The sequence below is a fragment of the Ornithodoros turicata genome, chromosome 7 (assembly GCF_037126465.1).
Source record: "Ornithodoros turicata isolate Travis chromosome 7, ASM3712646v1, whole genome shotgun sequence".
NCBI classification, from domain to species: Eukaryota; Metazoa; Arthropoda; class Arachnida; order Ixodida; family Argasidae; genus Ornithodoros; species Ornithodoros turicata.
This window is the reverse complement of record NC_088207.1, coordinates 26,201,671-26,218,039: the sequence shown is the minus strand read 5'-3', so window position 1 is coordinate 26,218,039 and position 16,369 is coordinate 26,201,671. Positions and strand designations below refer to the sequence as shown.

The window sequence follows — 16,369 nt, the reverse complement described above, 5'->3', positions numbered from 1 at the left end:
AGAAAGAAAATTCATGGTCGATCCAGTGGGGGATCCGATAGAAATGTGTTAGCATTAAAACTTGAAAACCTTTTGGGAGCTCCCTTCACAAGGCTACACAACCCTTCACAAACGCTACACAACACTAAAGTAGAGAAGCATCCACAGCCAAACAAGCTTTTTGGGTTTCCTCCGATTAAGCTTGGCGGCACCGGCTCGCAGCCTCAGCCGTTGCTCCTCCGCCCAGCTTTCATAACCCATGGCACACCCACGCAGGCACGTCTGAACCTGTCAACCACCATGGCTGCACTGGCTGCACTCTCCTTCCCTCTCCACTAACAGTGCATGCTCGCCACACCATTTCATGGCCTCTCTCCACTTCTGTGGCTAGACAGACAGACCACACCGCGATTCTTTCATAGTGAGGACTCTAATGCTAACTTGTTAAAAAGTAGGAAACTGAGGAATAATTGCAGCTTCTAATTTTCTAGATTGCAATTACTCCCCATTTTAGGCCCCTGACCCTGAAATTTACTCCCCAGAATATCAAATAGTTACTAAACTTCGCAAGTGGTCCTCTGAATGCAACAATCTACGTAACTATGTGCTCTTTATGAATTTGATGGAACAAGGCCAACCATCTCACCATCTAGTGGTGCCTGCTGATATACAGCGGTCTATCGCTTATCTGCCCCGACGACCTCATGCCCATGACACACAGAATAACAGCACGGAAAAAACAAGGCCCCAAAGTTTATTCCTGATGAAACAATGAAAAGCAAAATCCCTTGGAGTGGGCAAAAGTGCTCAGATGAATGACCGTGTTCGGAACACTGCTGACTAGAGGGTGGCGGTGAGAGTGGACATCCTCTCAGCCAGCTCTTCCTTCTTTTTCTGGATGTTAGTTTCAGCCTCTACGTACTGAGACTTGCTCAGCTTGCTGGTCATCAGCTTCTCCAGCAGTGTCATTTGCTGCTGGAACTGTTCCTTCAGGTTGCGGTCAAGGCGCTGCAGTTCGTTTACCTGCAGAAAGACGAGATGGTATCATTTGGTGCATAAAATCCACTTTCTTGCACTTCATGCCTCTGCCAGAATATGCATGTACCAGTTTGGATCAACTAACAATGTGCATCCAGAAACAGTAAATAAAATTTAGAGCCTCGCACTTTGGCGTGAAACCTGGTAAAACTCGTTTCCATCTCCAGCTACATCATCGTCACTTGGGGTAAAACCCGAAAAACCCCTAAAACGAACTTTGCCAAATTGCCACTACATGCACTGTGCATCCAGCAGAGCTGCCCTGCATATGTTCATATCAGATGCAAGTAGTACTTTTATTTTATTTTCCACTCAAAAATCTGCTTTCCCATCTGATATAGTCCCCAACTTTACACATCCTTCAATAAATACATAATAAAAAAATGGCTTTTCCTCTCCCCTTTATTCTCAGAAAAGATAAAACAAAAAAAACACAAAGATCGAATCACAGCCACTTCCACAAACTTTGCCACAGCACCAACGCTTGCGTGCATGTGGTCAACAGTGTAACAAACCCTCTCCCCCGAAAACTTTATTTAACATTTAAGGAATACTTCCCAAAAAACTTCAGGCTCCAGGTATATGTAAAGGGAGCTCACCGTTTCCAATGCTTCAGCACCCTCTTGTTTGAGCTTCACAACAAGGTCAGTGATGGCTTGTGTATGGGTCTTGTGCTCTGCATTTATTTTCTTGAGCACCGCCTGATATCCCACAGAGTCCTTGCTCGTCTTGTACTTCCCGAGAGCTGCATCGTATTGAGCATAAAGTCCCACACGCTTGTCTTGATGCTGTGCGACTTTTTCTAGCAGCCCACTCACTTGCAGCTTGCTCTCATGTGCTGGGTCCTGAAGAACCACAAGTGGACAGATACAGCGCTTGTGACTATCGTGCAGTGATAGTGAGTACTTTAAGAACCAAGTACCAGTTTAAGCACAATTCCAATTGAAACTGTACCGTAAGTCATTTCTTTAATACTACCGATGTACCCATCAAGTACCCAAATGGACAAGACTGAAGATATCCAGTAAGTTTCGTGTCTAGAAGCAGTATTTTTTTACAAAGAAAATTGATTGCTGTTCTTTTTTTTGTAGTACACCGAGAGATGCGCAGACAAACAACCTGGGAAATCAAAATACTTTTGACTAGTACAGCCAGTTGCCAATGCAGATGTAAACGGAAATATCACCTGTTACACTTCATATTGACGGGTAAGCACTAACTTGCTGAGACCCAGAACGAGTATTTGCAAAAAAATGTTTGCATCAGCATTTAGCCAATCAAAACACCACCAAATGTTGACACGTGGCACTATGGCAAATGCTGCAATGTACTTGACATTCATCAGTTAAGTACATTTACAATATGGTACTCTGTACTATCCTTCAAGTGCTATTGATGCCAAGTACTTTGTACCTTACTTTAAAGGGACTGTCGCATCCGTCATGGTCAAACCCAAAACTACGGTGCCATTTAATTAACCGGAAATGACGCCGTAAATCTGATGCAAATTAGGAGAGTTGTTTCTGCGCAACTTAATGTAATGCATGGAAAGAGCAGACTACAGATGTTGAGCGTATTCCGAAATTCCCTCTCTGTAAACGTCACTTGGACAAGGCCAATCAAGGATTGGCAGATATACCTTGGTGGTTGGCATCCGACCGGAGAGATGGCGCCTGCGGCTGCGGAGGGGCCCGAGTTCGGCTCATGGAATGCCGTTTCTTGTTCGCATCATACATGTTTGTACATCTACTAAAGGCCTAAACTGTGTCCGCAGCACGAGTATGTCGGTGCTCACACTGGTAAGCGAAGGTCGGCGTATTTACCCGAGGCCTTTACGCTGAGTATTTTGCATACTTTCTGGGTACGATAGACCCTTCAAGTAGAGTTTTGGGGTACCTTGCCTATCGCTGCTTTCAGGAGAGGGTAGGTCCTAAAAACTAAATAAGCTTAAAGCAAACTGCATACGAAAAATGGTCCAAAGTCCAAATTTTTGAAGCCCAGAATATCAGTCAGCGACAGTAGTACAACATGTAAGTGGGCAAACAGTCAATAGGGCTTCTCACGTCGCAAAAATGTGGTTCCGACACTCACCTTTGTGATGGTGAAATCCAGTCGGACATAGATGACAACCAACAGGAAGAGCAGGTACAGTGCTACTACCACGAGCAGTGGTTCTTGAAGCATGAGGATACGCTTGTACGTGTAGTGAATCTGAAAAATGTGAAAAATTTTGTTGCAGCCAAAAAAATAAACTGTGTTGGTGTCTCACTGTGCACGTTAGTAATAGTGCAATCCAATCCCACTAATTCGAACTCGAAGTGCACCTAAGATTTGTTGGAATTGAGCAGAGTTCAAATTAAAGGGAGTCGCTCTGAGTGAGGGCTAGATGCGTTGGCAGCACGTGCTAGGTGTCGCTCGGCCCATGCCTTGTTGCACATTCACGTGATGGCAGAAAAACAAGAGGCTGTTTCTTTCCATAATATTTGTTCACAGAGAGGCGTCAAAACAGCTCAGCACAGAAAATAATCTTACACGCGCTTGCGTTAGTTTCTTCAGCCGCGACTCTGTGAATGTCATCTGCAATGTTAAGCCCAGCCCAATTTGGTAAGCGAATATTGCCAAACCAATTCGAGAAAATATATTGTTGCCTTTTGTTTGGATGTGTAATTAATAGCGAGGGTCTTAATCCCCATAAAACGGCAAGGCTTGCTTGCTTCGCAGACGAGGAATAAGCTGCATCCGTTGTGTGCCAGTCGTGTTTGCGCACAGTTAGTGATTCGTTTCTTACTCCTCTTTCCTCTGGCAGAAATAACACTACGAGAAATGGAAGTATAAGTAAACTTAGGGTTTAATAAGTGAAGCTGTCCCCGACACGCCAGCAGGACAACCGACACTTCCGGGAGTTGGGCACGGGTGGGACAATCTTGTTCGAATTACCAGGTGCCCTCCTCCCCACTGTAATACACATGGCTTTGCCAGGACTTGAGCGTCAGTTCTAATTATGCGGAAGTTCGAATTAAGAGATTTCGAATTAACAGGATCACACTGTATGGTGCAGCGATTAGGATAGGAGTAGGAGTAAAAAAAAAAAGAATGTGCAGAAATAAAAAGGTATGTGCACTTAAAAGAGCAACTAGGTGAAATTTAACGTCACTCAAAATCCTGCCTCATCTGTCAAGCTGTCCACCAGGAGTCACCACGCAAAATGTTTTCGCGCTGTGGTGCGTTATAGCTGCGCAATCGAATGCACCAAAAAACGAAAAAATCTGGGGGGTCACCTCATTGCTCTTTTAATGGCAACACTACAGTTGCGTTCATTTATTCAGCTCACGCTACCCATGAGCCAGAGTCGTGGTGTAAGGGTGGAGTCGTACATTATCGACTCAGGCGACCCGCATCGAGAGGAGAGTTGCTGGGAGTCGACTCTCGAGTCCAATAAATGAACACAGCTAGTGTTGTCATCCTAACAGGTACCATGGAGAATTGGAATAATAAAATGTGGCTTACAGAGACGCTTCAACTATTGGGGGAAGAAAGGAAGTGGGTTGCAGAAGTTATGCGGGGATTTAATGCCACATCAGTATCTTCCTAATAGTAAGTTAGCTCAAATGGATATTAGAGAGCATTAGAACAACACGACCGCCGCTCTGTGTTACGGAAACCCTATTTTTACGAACTAAGCCGTTCTAAAACACTGTATTATGAGGAGACGCGTGACAAATATTGCATTTGCAAGCAAAACTCACTTCAAAGTCCTGAATATGTTGTTCCACGAGGTTAGACTTCTGCAATACCACAACTGGCCGTCCGATGGTGTCCAGGTAAGTGTAGTGGCGACCGTCGGAAAGCCTTGTCACTCCATAGGGCGTCTTGAGACGGATGTCTCTGGAAGGGAGAAGTAATGACATTAATGATAGTAGCGACTGCTGTTCCTCAACCTGAACTGAATATTGCAAGCTCAGATACTTTAATCCATCTTCAATTGATGATTGTGTTATTATGTTCCTTATACTGCAAGAGTAAGGCAGCTCGCCGTCAACAGCTATTATACCAGCGCTGCTCATTTTCACTGTACCAACCCTGCCAATAAAGGTGACAGATGACTGTGCTTACTTGACTCCTTCTGGCAGGATGATACGGACAGTTGCCTTTTCAACCACACTATCATCAAAGACGTGGTCCACGAAACGCATCTTTAGAAGGTACTGGTCACCTGAAATTGGGAACATTCGATGTTGACCCTAAGATGTAACAAATGTCGAGTGGACGTCTCAACATGGTGACCACCAGCTGCAAGCCTTCAAGCCACAATTCCTCAAAACTTAGCTCAAGCCGCACCAAGCAGCTAGCGCGCTGAACGAGATCCTAGCCCATTCAGCTGATGCAGACATATGCTGAAGAGTGACCTCTCGATTTCCATTCTAGTTCTGCCCATTTCTTCATACTCAACCTCCACTCACTGGGCGTTCCACTCGTCACATATGGGTTCATCAACGTCAACTCTCTCCCCACAACGGTTCTTGAACTTACATTCAGGTCGACCCACATTCGGGTATATGGCTACAAGGGTACCCACCCAGATTGTAGAGGTACTCGTAGGTTGGCACATAATAGCCGAGCACGTAATGGGTCTTCCACCCTCCAAAGAGAGGGAATCTGGGGCGAATGTCCACTTCCACAGAGTCGTCCAAGGTGCGAAGATGGCTGGTGGAGATGTTGCCAATCTCGTCACGGTAGTAGACGTCGGATGCGGATGCTGGGAGCACAGTCTGGAAGCAGAAGACACATTTTTCTACTATTTACAGAACTGTAGTCTGGAATGCAGCATCTGATTATTGTAGTAAGTACCATTTCTGTCCGCTGCACGTTATTAGTATTCTTTATTTGTTGTTGTTGTTCTTTATTTGAAGTCTGGTTTTTTTGTTTTGTTTCTTCTGGTTTGCAGTGGAGACAGGCATAGGTTTGTTCAGACTATGCGATTTTCACACTTGATGCCTAAATAAATCATGTTTGGGCGATTGCCACTGTCAGACTACAAGATGCTCGTGTTGTGCAGTACGTACTGGCACATAATAAGACCACCACATGAAACAAGAGCAGTGGATATACATCTGCTAGATTTACAATCCAGAAACTAACAACCGAATTAAATGATAGAAATAAATAATAATACAAAATGAAGTAAGACTGAGTTAAAGCCAACATTTTGCTACTTGCCATTACAGTGACAAGCGCCACTGTAACAGTTTCCTTACCCTGAACGACTTCACGGAGGAGACTCCATTCTGATCTCGCTGGTACTCGTAGCGAGAGAAGGACCCCTTGAGCACAGCACCCGAGTGACGCACGTCAATCACTTCCTCCACGGAGATGACTCCCCAGTGGGACACTTCAATGGATCGATCCAAGTTGGTAACTGTCAGGAATGGGTTGTTGTTTTCATAGTGGATCACCATCTTGTCCTGCATAATGAAATTTTTTTTTGCTCCTTCAATCCACACAGTGCCACATCACAAGGAAGCACGGTATGTAGCATTTTTCGTAGCTTCCCTCAAGTGGTCGTCCTCAACAAAACCATGACCCTGTCCTGGTCGCAAAACTTCGTTAACATTTGAAGAAATTATTTTTAAAATTTGAAGGACCATCCACTGGAGAGGTCCATGAGGCTTTGAGCAGAGAATCTGTTTCTGTGACTTAACTTTATTGATTGCTTGATTAATGAAGAATTAAAATCAAGTTAATTTAATTTATCCCTGCACCAAATCCATAACACCAAGATGTTACATGAAATCCAGTAAGCGTCAGCCAAAACGATCTGAAAGATATCAATCCTATATAAAACTGTGAAGTGGGCAAGCTGATGTAGGGTAGGTGTAAGGGTGTAGGATGTAAGGTAGGATGTAGGATGTAAGGTAGGTGTAAGGATGTAAGAGGGTAGGGATAAAGATAAACAAAACCTAACCAAGGCCCTAACAAAATCTTATTAGATTTCGTTCTTGATTTTGTTCGTGTCATGTCCAGTGGCGGATCCAAAAGGGGGGGGGGGATCGCCCCTCCCAAAACGTCAGTTTATACATTGGATTTCCCTCTCCCCCTCCCTCACTACGCGCTCCGACAAAGAAACCCCCCCCCCCCAAACCGAGGCTCTGGATCCGCCCCTGGTCATGTCTAACTTTCTCCCCAATCTCAGGGTGCCAGTAATGGAACATGGTAAACGGTGGCATCGCTACGGTACCCGTCACCCACTGCGGGAGCTCTTTGGTCACCCCTCACCCCACCCCATTCGGTACTTTTGTATGTTGATAACGAGTAACGTATTTAGTTACTTTTTTTTAGAGTAAAGGGTAACGGTATTTAGTTCCCCTTTTTTGGTAAGGGGCACAAGTCTGGCGGTGCGTCACCCCTTTACGGCGCTTCACCCGGTGCGGACCGCACCCCCCTAGTGACGCCACTGATGGTAAACCCGATGTCAAAACATAAAAATTACTAACGAATGCTTGAGGCACTGTCCCAGTACCCATGTTCCCACCAGATACTGAACACAATCAATAAGCACTTCTTCAGCACATCAGCTATGCCCACGTTTGACGTGTTCTCACCTGTCCGTAAGGCTGGGCATTCTCGTAAGGACCGTAAGTGAGTGTGGCTTCGGACTGGCTGACGGGACGCAGCTTGGAGTAGGACTCCAGCTTGGCGCTGGGCAACACAACCTTAGTTGTCTGACTCTTGGTGCCATAGGGGGAGATGAAGTAGTGAGAGCCCTGGTATAGGACCAGCTGCCTTTCTGCCTGAGTGATGTGTGAAGGGTGGGGGGTCACGAGGTTGGTGAACGTCGCCTCCACTTCCAACTTTGCAGATTTGCCCGGCGCGATTGGTGTTGCCAGATCTACTCGGTAGTGATAGAAGTTCCTGCGAAGAGATGATGGCAGAATGATAAAGCTCGTTAGTGTCAGTTCCGTCGCATCAAAAGCGGCTCAATGCAAGAGCAGGAAAAGAGTGGTGCCTACTTTTGTTGCTGGAGTTGAGTCTCGGTCACGGTGAGTGCTGAATTGTCAGAAGGGTTCTAAAAAGGGAGTAATTTGATAATTTGTAGGAGCAACTCGTTAACAACCTCAGCTGTGTAACAGCATTCCACAAATAGCTTCATAGTTTCCTTTTGAGAGTAATCACACGGTATCACAAAACATGCCCGATAAGCATTGCCTCGTAGGACCTGCTACTGCTTTTCTTTTTACAGTGTCAACGCCCACACACATCAGCTACCGCTGAAATTCCCGTTACACAGTCGCAACCGACCTGTATCTTTTTTAATTCCTTGAGGCAACTTTGTGTCCAACCAACACACTGCTAAGTCAGCACATTGAACAAAGTTTCCAACAAAATAAAGACAGTTGTCTCTATGCAAGTAAGTCCAGTATACGTAACCACGCAAAAACATTGACGTGGACGAAGCCGAAGCACAGGACCGAGCAAGCACAAACTAACACGATTTGAATTGGACTAGCTTACCGTAACACCCAGATATGCAAGGTGCTGCTTCTCCTCGCTGGTAAGTGCTAGTAAGTAGGATTTAAGTGGGCTTTTACCCGCATTTTCAACGGTGATTTTTGTGACTACTTTGACCAACTGCGATGCCAAGTCAATATTCCTGTCAACATCAGTATTTCGCACAGATGAAACATCCTGCGATGATGCAGATGCGTAAATAAAGAACGATATCACAAGCGCAAAGAGTCTGGCTTGCATTATGCTTCTCTGATGATGGATGCGACAAGATTAACAATTCTACCTTACGCCGACAAAACAGATCGCGCCATGACAGTACACATCAGCCGGCGAAAAGTCTAGGACCGCGCAATGACAACAAACGCTTGTGGCGTGTTGCTATTGGTCGACGAAAAGCATAAAACATATTGCATGTGAAGTTAACTATTTTTGTTATGATTTTTTAAAAGTAATAATATCGTGTGAATGCGTCGCCAGGCCCAACGGAGCGTTTTAAAGTGCAGAGCATTTAAAGTGCTGGTCGCTTCCCGCCAAATTTAACCACATATTCCATGCCGTATCCTATTAGCAAAAATGGCGGCTGGCGCTGAAGTTAGTAGGACCTTGAAAGAGGCACTTTATGAAGCTTTGAACGCTATTCTCTCGCAATCTCAAGAAGTGAGGAACAGCGCCGAAGAGCAGTTAAAGATATTGGAGGTTACCGATGGTTAGTAAGCACGTAACAAAGCTTGATGACGAGCTTAATATGAGCTTCTGCTAGCCATGTGAGTGATGTGTGCGCGGTGAGAAGGTAGATTGTCAATGCGTATATCACGACTCGTCGGAAGCAACAAGATGGTTTGAATCCGAAATGACTGGTTTGAAGTCTCCGAGACATCTGGAATCGAATCAGTGAAGGCTATCGACTAGTTCGCAAGTGGTTGCCGCATTCTTAATACGTTTGTCATTCGCCGAGACCGGCGCACATTTATGTTTCCTCAAGTAGCGTTATGTAGCTAAGAAATATTTTATTCTGGTTGTGAGTTGGTTGGCGCAATGCATCGCGTTTTGCCATCCCCTCGAAGACTGCACATCGTTCCTGACATTGGTGCATTTCATAGTTAACGCTTCTTAATCGGAGTACTTCAACGCATCCGGGCAGTAATGTTTTTTTTTTATTATACAGAGTAATTGTTGCGCTCGTGATGCCAACCATGTGTGCTAACGGCGCAGAAGCGTTTCTATCTTGTAGTTTGGATTCCATGCACTTCTCGCAGTTGGTAGTGTTAAAACAAACATCCAATCCAGAGCAGTATGTAGGGGTAGGCTGTCTCCCACCCCTAGGTTGTTGGGTCTAGTGTGGTCGGTCGTCCTGGCTCCCTCACATCCGTTTCTACTTTTTTATTCTTGTGTCGGTCGTAAAATATGTGGAACTAGCTAAAAAAATGATAGCACCTTCTTCAAGTTTGTAGTGAGTGCACAAACAAACATTCGTACAAGAATTGCATGATTAAGAAACTGTCGGATTCGCCCCTTGGCCTCTGTGGCTTTAGTTACGAACAACATGTTTTATGATTCTGATTTCAGAATTCTGCGTTCACCTGGCAGAGCTCACTGTAGATCCTCATGGTCCTTTCGCAATTCGCCAGTTGGCCTCAGTTCTCCTCAAACAGTATGTGGACACACACTGGTCAAGACATGCTGAAAAATTCCGTCAACCAGAAGCGACAGAAGAGGTAACGTACCGTGCAGCGCGCTGAGGAAGTAGGAGTAGTTGGAAACGATGTGCTTTTGGTAATGCACTTACCAAGCACTTGCACTAATGTAATAACTCGTGACGAATTAGTCGGGCGCATGCAGCACGGTCACCCAACCCATTGCTTTTTCCTTTTCTGTACAACATTTTGACGTCACACTTCATTGACCAGTCAAAATACGAGACCCTTATACGTTGGTTTATTGTGATATCAGGAAGTGAGTTAAATTCTAAACACCTCTCCACTTGAAATGCACACTATAGCCAGTTCGAACCGTACCAGAAGTCTGCAATGTTACATTTCATGTGCGCATTATGTCTTCGGCGCTATATTGCTCCGCGACGTCACAGCAATGTCCTCCCCACAACTGGTTCTCCCCGAGCAGCGCAGGTTGTCTCAACGGGGCCTGTCATTGGGTATGAGTCTGAAACCTCCCCCATCTCCAGTGACTGACATGCGGATTTTCCAACACGTGTGTACGTAAACAGTGTAGGATGCAAAGGAATTCAGTTCCAGGAGCAACATGCTGTAAAAGTGGTTAATTTCGTGATCTTAATAATTCTGAAATTTGCACACTTTTGCTGAATATTTTGTGGCATTTCACAAAATTCACGAAAATTAGGTCCTCACAAAAATTTTTACGGCATCTAACATACATATGTGAACTTACACAGAAAGCTGACAATTGAGGTGTTTTCTATGCCTTCATTTGTTTGCTTATCAAAAAGCTTTGTAGGTACAGTATTTCATACATCCATTCATGGTGTTAAGAGGTCTTGTATTGTTCTACTAAGGAATATTGTTACGTTATAATAATAAACTTTCTGGAAAATGACATTCGTGAACCCCACAACAATTAGGTCCTTGCTAAAATTTGTATTACTTTTACGGTAATTTAAAAAAAAAATTACCCTTTTAACGGCTGTGTCACACAAGCATGTTCTTTTGCAGGCAAAAGCCACCATACGTCAGCTGCTTCCATTGGGCCTGAAAGAGTCTCTGAGCAAAGTGCGATCGAGTGTGGCCTATGCCATCTCTGCCATAGCCCACTGGGATTGGCCAGAGGCATGGCCGCAACTTTTCGACATCCTCATGCAGGCTCTCACTAGTGGCGACAGCAATGCGGTGCACGGTGCTATGAGGGTTCTTACAGGTCAGCCCCCCTTCATTACCGAGCAGTACCATTAGCAAGTTGAACGTTTTTATTATATTAGAACCTCGTGTCTTAGAGTTAAAACCGGTAGAAACCTGTTTTTACCGCTTGATTTGCATTGTCATCACTTTGGGTAAAACTTGGGGGAACTTGCCACAGTGCAGTCTTATACATGCAAGGATGAATACAGTGCAATTCTGTTAATATGAACTCTCTTAATTCAGACTTTTGGGTAATTGAAACTGATGCTTGGATACTGTCAAAGTCATGTACATTTGAAAACGCCCGATAATTCGAAAGAATGAATATGTGAAACGCTTTATTCAAATGATATTGCCCAACTCACACTCTGACTTGGCAGCGCCTCGATTTCTCTAATTGGTACGTTGCAGATTGTATTTATATTTTTTTTAGGCATTTAGAACTTGCGCACGCATGTGAATTGAATGTAGAAAAATATTAAACGTTGGCAATGTCTGGATTGTCACATCAACAAGCACTTTGCACAGCATACTTTGCCAGCCAAGCTACTACAAGTACATTATCACAATACAAATACAAATATGTACTTTATTTTTATAAAAGCGCACGTAACATGCACATAAAGTATGCATAACAGCTGCACTTTTGAAACTTGGAAAAGTTCTTATTTCGTTGTGCATATACCCTTTCTCTCGTAAAATGCAGAGTTCTCAAGAGACATATCAGAGAACCAGATGTTTCATGTAGCGCCGGTGGTGTTGCCAGAGATGTACAAGATATTTGCCCAACCTGAGGTACGAATAGCCAATGACTGCATTGATCATACTTGCAACAAAATCTGTTAATATCGATATTGCAGAAGTACAGCATTCGTACCCGGGGACGTGCTGTCGAGATATTTTCTACTTGCGCACAAAGCATAGCGACGATGGGACTTGTGGATAAGGTAAGCTAGATGCCAACAGTAAAGTATTTGTCATAGCTGAAATATTGCATGTTCCTTCGGAACTATTCAAATATATTTGGTTTTGATTCCTTGATTTCATCCCTTCCATTGACAATTCAAACCAAAAATGCCTTGTTCAATTTGGAATCATACTGAAAAATGTTCTGAAGCATAATTTGATATCTTTGTTTAATGAAAAACAAATTAAATAATAGTTCACTTGCAGGAGAAAACATACCCATATACTTCTTGAATGTAATTTATTTAACGTGTTGTCCATCGACTACAGGAAATACGTAAACTCTGGAGTCTGAAATTTTTTCCATGTAGCTAAGAAACAATCGAAGGCGAAACCATGTTACTTTTAAACTTGTAATGTAAGAGTTCCTGCTTGAATTCTTTCAGTCTAGAGCAATGTGAACAAACAAACACAAGAAAACACCCGCCGGCCAATCAGGCTTTCGGCAGACTCCAGAGGCGCCAATTTTAAAAAGAAACAAACAAACGTGGTTGGCGGATTTGAAAGGTCCGATTCCCCATCTTGGGCACTAGGATTCGGATTCCCGAATCTTGAATCCCTGCCTAGGATTCGCGGATTCGGTGGGCCCGTCCCTAATATTTACCAACACAAAATGTTTTTTTTTTCTGCTTCAGAATGCAGCCAAAACTCTCCTCTACCCCATCTTGCCTCAATTTACGGAGGCCTTGGTGGGAGCTCTCAAAATACCAGACGGACCAACGTCTGACAGCGGCATCAAAAAAGAGATTCTCAAGGTGACTCTGCTTTGCTTGTTCAATTTTACTTTCGCCTCTTTTCCAGACTTCATGGCATGCTGTAACTTTTATACCTCTAAGGGTACAGCTCTCGTCAAAGTTAACTTGAACGCCGTTCCAGCCTGCGAAGTGGACAGAGGGGCAGCGCATAGCAGAAAACAATGCCTTCAAAACGATGGTCACCCCCCCTCTAACTGGAATGATATGACCCAAACACCCACCTCCGTCATTTCTTCTAAGCACCAGCAGGGACCGCAGCCTGGAATGGTGTTCAAGTTAACTCTTATGCGAACTGTACCTAAGTATAGGCTCCCAGATAATGTCCGTTCTTCCTCCAGGCACTCACAGTTTTGGTGAAGAACGAGCCAAAGCAGATGTCAACTTGGTTGCCGCACATCCTGACGCCCGTCTGGGATACACTCACAGAAAGTGCAAACATGTATCCTGTATTGTCCTGAATACTTCTTTTTTTTACTTTTATTATTATTATTTTCACAAAGCCTGAAACCTAAACATTTTCTGGACAAGTCTGGCTATTTCGATGACTGCCATATTTCAACTGTTCCCGGACAACTTGAGGCTTGTGTTGTGTTTGTCCCTTTATGGCCCGGTTTCACCAACGCCGGTTAACTCTGAACCGAGATCAAGCGTTGCTAGAACTTGACGTTGGCACTCAATTCTTCTTTTACAAATGTTAGTTGGTGACACAATGAATGTTTCAGTGACAATAAATCCCTTTATGAAGCAGAGTTAAGTGTTGAATTCAAGTGTTGAATTCAAGTGTTGAATTCAAGTGTTGAATTCAAGTGTTGAATTCAAGTCAAGACCGTTGATCTCAGTGCAAATGTTAATCGGTGTTGGTGAAACCAGGCCTGTATGTTGCAGCCTCAGAATACTTTCCAAAATTTTCTGTGCTCATATCTGTGCAGGGTTTGAAACCAGACAATACATCTCCTAATAATAAATATCAAAATTAATTGTTATTATCATTATTATCATTATCACCATCACCATCATCATTACTATCATCATTATTAGTTTAATGTCAGGTTATGGGTGTGCCTTTAACTTACTTTTCAGATACGTAAAAACAGTAGTTAATGATTCTGAAGAAGCAGACGACCCAGTAGACTCTGACGGTGAGATTTATCTTGTTTTCATGTGTGATTACCTATGACATTGACGTCCCTTTCCTCGTACTTTGCAGGTGAAGTTCTAGGCTTTGAGAATGTAGTGTTCATGATCTTCGATTTTGTGAGTGCTTTGGTAGAAACTCCTCGCTTCCGTGGGCTAGTGAAGAAAGGGCTGTCCGAGCTCATCTACTACATTGTCTTCTACATGCAGATCACAGAGGAGCAGGTAGGAAGTGTATCGATACAAATTTGATCCTTCTGCTACCAGTGATGGAATGGGTCGTTTTGTCTCTTAAAACGGAGGAACACTGCAGAAATGATCTGTGCATCTTGTTCAGTTGACTCGAACGATATGTAATGAGCTATGCCTAGAGCCTGAAGTTTTTCGGGAAATATTTTTTTCTAAATTCAGGGTGTAAAAACCGGGTAAATAAACGTGCTCTAAATGCATGCGGGTTTGGGTGGCCAAACTTTCAGTATGCTAAATTTGGGGAGAAATCTGGCTCAGTTACTCAAACTAACTGTACCAGTTTGGTTCAAACGGTGAGGTAACCGCGTTCGCTTCCAAACAAGTTACAAACAAATTCCTACAGATGTCTCTGTGAGGGCAATTTGCCGGGTAAAAATCAGGTTTCGCCCTAAAGAGTAATCGGGTAAATAAGCATGTGCACTAAATTCATGCGAATTCGGGTGAAAAAAAACTTCCAGTATGCTAAATTTGGGGAGAAATTGGGCTCAGTTACTCAAACTAACTGCAGTGGTTCGGTACAAACGGCGATGTAACAGCATTTGCTGCCAGGCAATTAAGTTAATGCATTCCTACAGACATCCAAGTGAGGGCAATTTGCCGGGTAAAAATCGGGTTCCTCCCTAAAGAGGCAACCCTCAGTTCGGGGTGCATATTCGGGGAAGAATCGGGTAAAAACCCTAAAACTTCAGGCTCTATATATGGGCTATCATGATCGGTGAGGCCACGTCACGAGATTGGAAGTACTAGTAGTTTGAAAAGCTCATAATTTGAAAACTATTCAAGAATGCTGCTTAGACATATGCCAGGTGCTGCAAGGACTTTCGCGATCGTCACACTGGACCCCCCCATCCTCCACATGTATCATTTTTTGTCTCCTCAGATTTGTACAATTTTTCTGGGTCTGCTCGTGGCAGGCAGGGGGGGCTCGATCAAGTCTGTAAAAAATTTAAAGTACATATTTGTACATTTCTTGTTTTGCAAGTAGAATTACCTTTCTTGAAGGTGCGCACATGGACAAGCAGTCCTGACCGGTTCGTGGAAGACGAAGATGATGACACCTTTTCATACTCTGTGCGGATCTCTGCTCAGGATTTGCTTCTTGTAAGTTCCTGTCATCTTGTTTGCCATGGATGCTCTGCGTTGACTTAATTGTGTAGGCAGTATTAAATTTTTGCTAACAGAAAGCACTTCGTACACTAATATGGCTCCACCAAGGAGGACCAAGATGAAGTGAAGTCTGTATTTCACTCGTCCGTCCGTCTGTCCGTCTCGTACTCGACTGACAGAATTTTAAAATAATTTGCCTTGGTGAGCGCAACAGGGTAACGTGCAGTCTAAGACAGAGTGATCTAGACTTGGAATACATATACTTTATTTTCTTCAAAGAGTGAGCTGCTAAATTTCTGTAGTCATTGTTATAGCAAATACGGTTTTCGTTTTCTTTTAATTCATGGTAGATTCACTCATTCATTGCACATTTCTTCAATATGTATTCCATACAGTGTGTCTAAAGCCCTTGGTTTTCCGCGGTTTTGTCGAAATGTCGCGGAATTTGGAATTATTCGTGGAATCCTTCATTTTGCACAGAATTCCACAGAGTCTCTTATTTTTAGGGGGTTGTGTACATTAGAGTTGTCGAATTTGGATCTAGTACCAATCACTCGACGTATTCGATTTGCGAATAACATACTCAATATTCTGGTTTTTGGATATGAATGACACCTCCCGAAAGTAGGCTTCACCTGACGCTTCCCTGCATGAGGTGAAGCCTGCTCTACGAAATTGTCATTGCTGCAGGACAAAGACAGACACATTGTATTTAGCTTAAGATAATGTTAGCCCAAGTTTATTGTGCATACTTCGCCTCAGGAA

General features: G+C 43.7%; 2 protein-coding genes across 2 annotated transcripts in view; one reads left to right on the top strand and one right to left on the bottom strand.

Annotated features, from left to right (window-relative positions):
* Positions 1-712: 712 nt before the first annotated feature.
* LOC135400713 (dolichyl-diphosphooligosaccharide--protein glycosyltransferase subunit 1-like) lies at positions 713-8,866 on the bottom strand. Its single transcript, XM_064632576.1, has 10 exons — positions 8,527-8,866; positions 8,025-8,080; positions 7,617-7,926; positions 6,273-6,479; positions 5,594-5,786; positions 5,131-5,230; positions 4,764-4,902; positions 3,109-3,228; positions 1,617-1,862; positions 713-1,002 (listed from the first exon to the last, which is right to left on the bottom strand). Exons 1-10 carry the CDS (start codon positions 8,761-8,763, stop codon positions 820-822), a joined length of 1,791 nt encoding a protein of 596 aa, XP_064488646.1. The 5' UTR covers positions 8,764-8,866; the 3' UTR covers positions 713-819.
* A 201-nt stretch (positions 8,867-9,067) lies between these two features.
* The window catches only part of LOC135400712 (importin-9-like), a 29,532-nt gene continuing 22,230 nt past the window's right edge, over positions 9,068-16,369 (top strand). The window contains exons 1-10 of the mRNA XM_064632574.1: positions 9,068-9,229; positions 10,090-10,238; positions 11,211-11,412; positions 12,100-12,188; positions 12,254-12,340; positions 12,995-13,114; positions 13,453-13,553; positions 14,195-14,253; positions 14,322-14,473; positions 15,500-15,598. Of these exons, the coding sequence (XP_064488644.1) occupies positions 9,097-9,229; positions 10,090-10,238; positions 11,211-11,412; positions 12,100-12,188; positions 12,254-12,340; positions 12,995-13,114; positions 13,453-13,553; positions 14,195-14,253; positions 14,322-14,473; positions 15,500-15,598 (1,191 nt within the window). The 5' untranslated portion in view covers positions 9,068-9,096. The remainder of the gene's footprint in view (positions 9,230-10,089; positions 10,239-11,210; positions 11,413-12,099; positions 12,189-12,253; positions 12,341-12,994; positions 13,115-13,452; positions 13,554-14,194; positions 14,254-14,321; positions 14,474-15,499; positions 15,599-16,369) is intronic.

Coding starts and splice junctions, on each gene's coding strand:
- LOC135400713 (XM_064632576.1), bottom strand. CDS start 8,763: ATGCAAGCCAGACTCTTTGCGCTTGTGATATCGTTCTTTATTTACGCA. Junction 5,787..6,272: donor CCTCCGTGAAGTCGTTCAGG/GTAAGGAAACTG, acceptor TTCTGCTTCCAG/ACTGTGCTCCCAGCATCCGC. Junction 1,863..3,108: donor TGGATTTCACCATCACAAAG/GTGAGTGTCGGA, acceptor GTGGTTCTTCAG/GACCCAGCACATGAGAGCAA.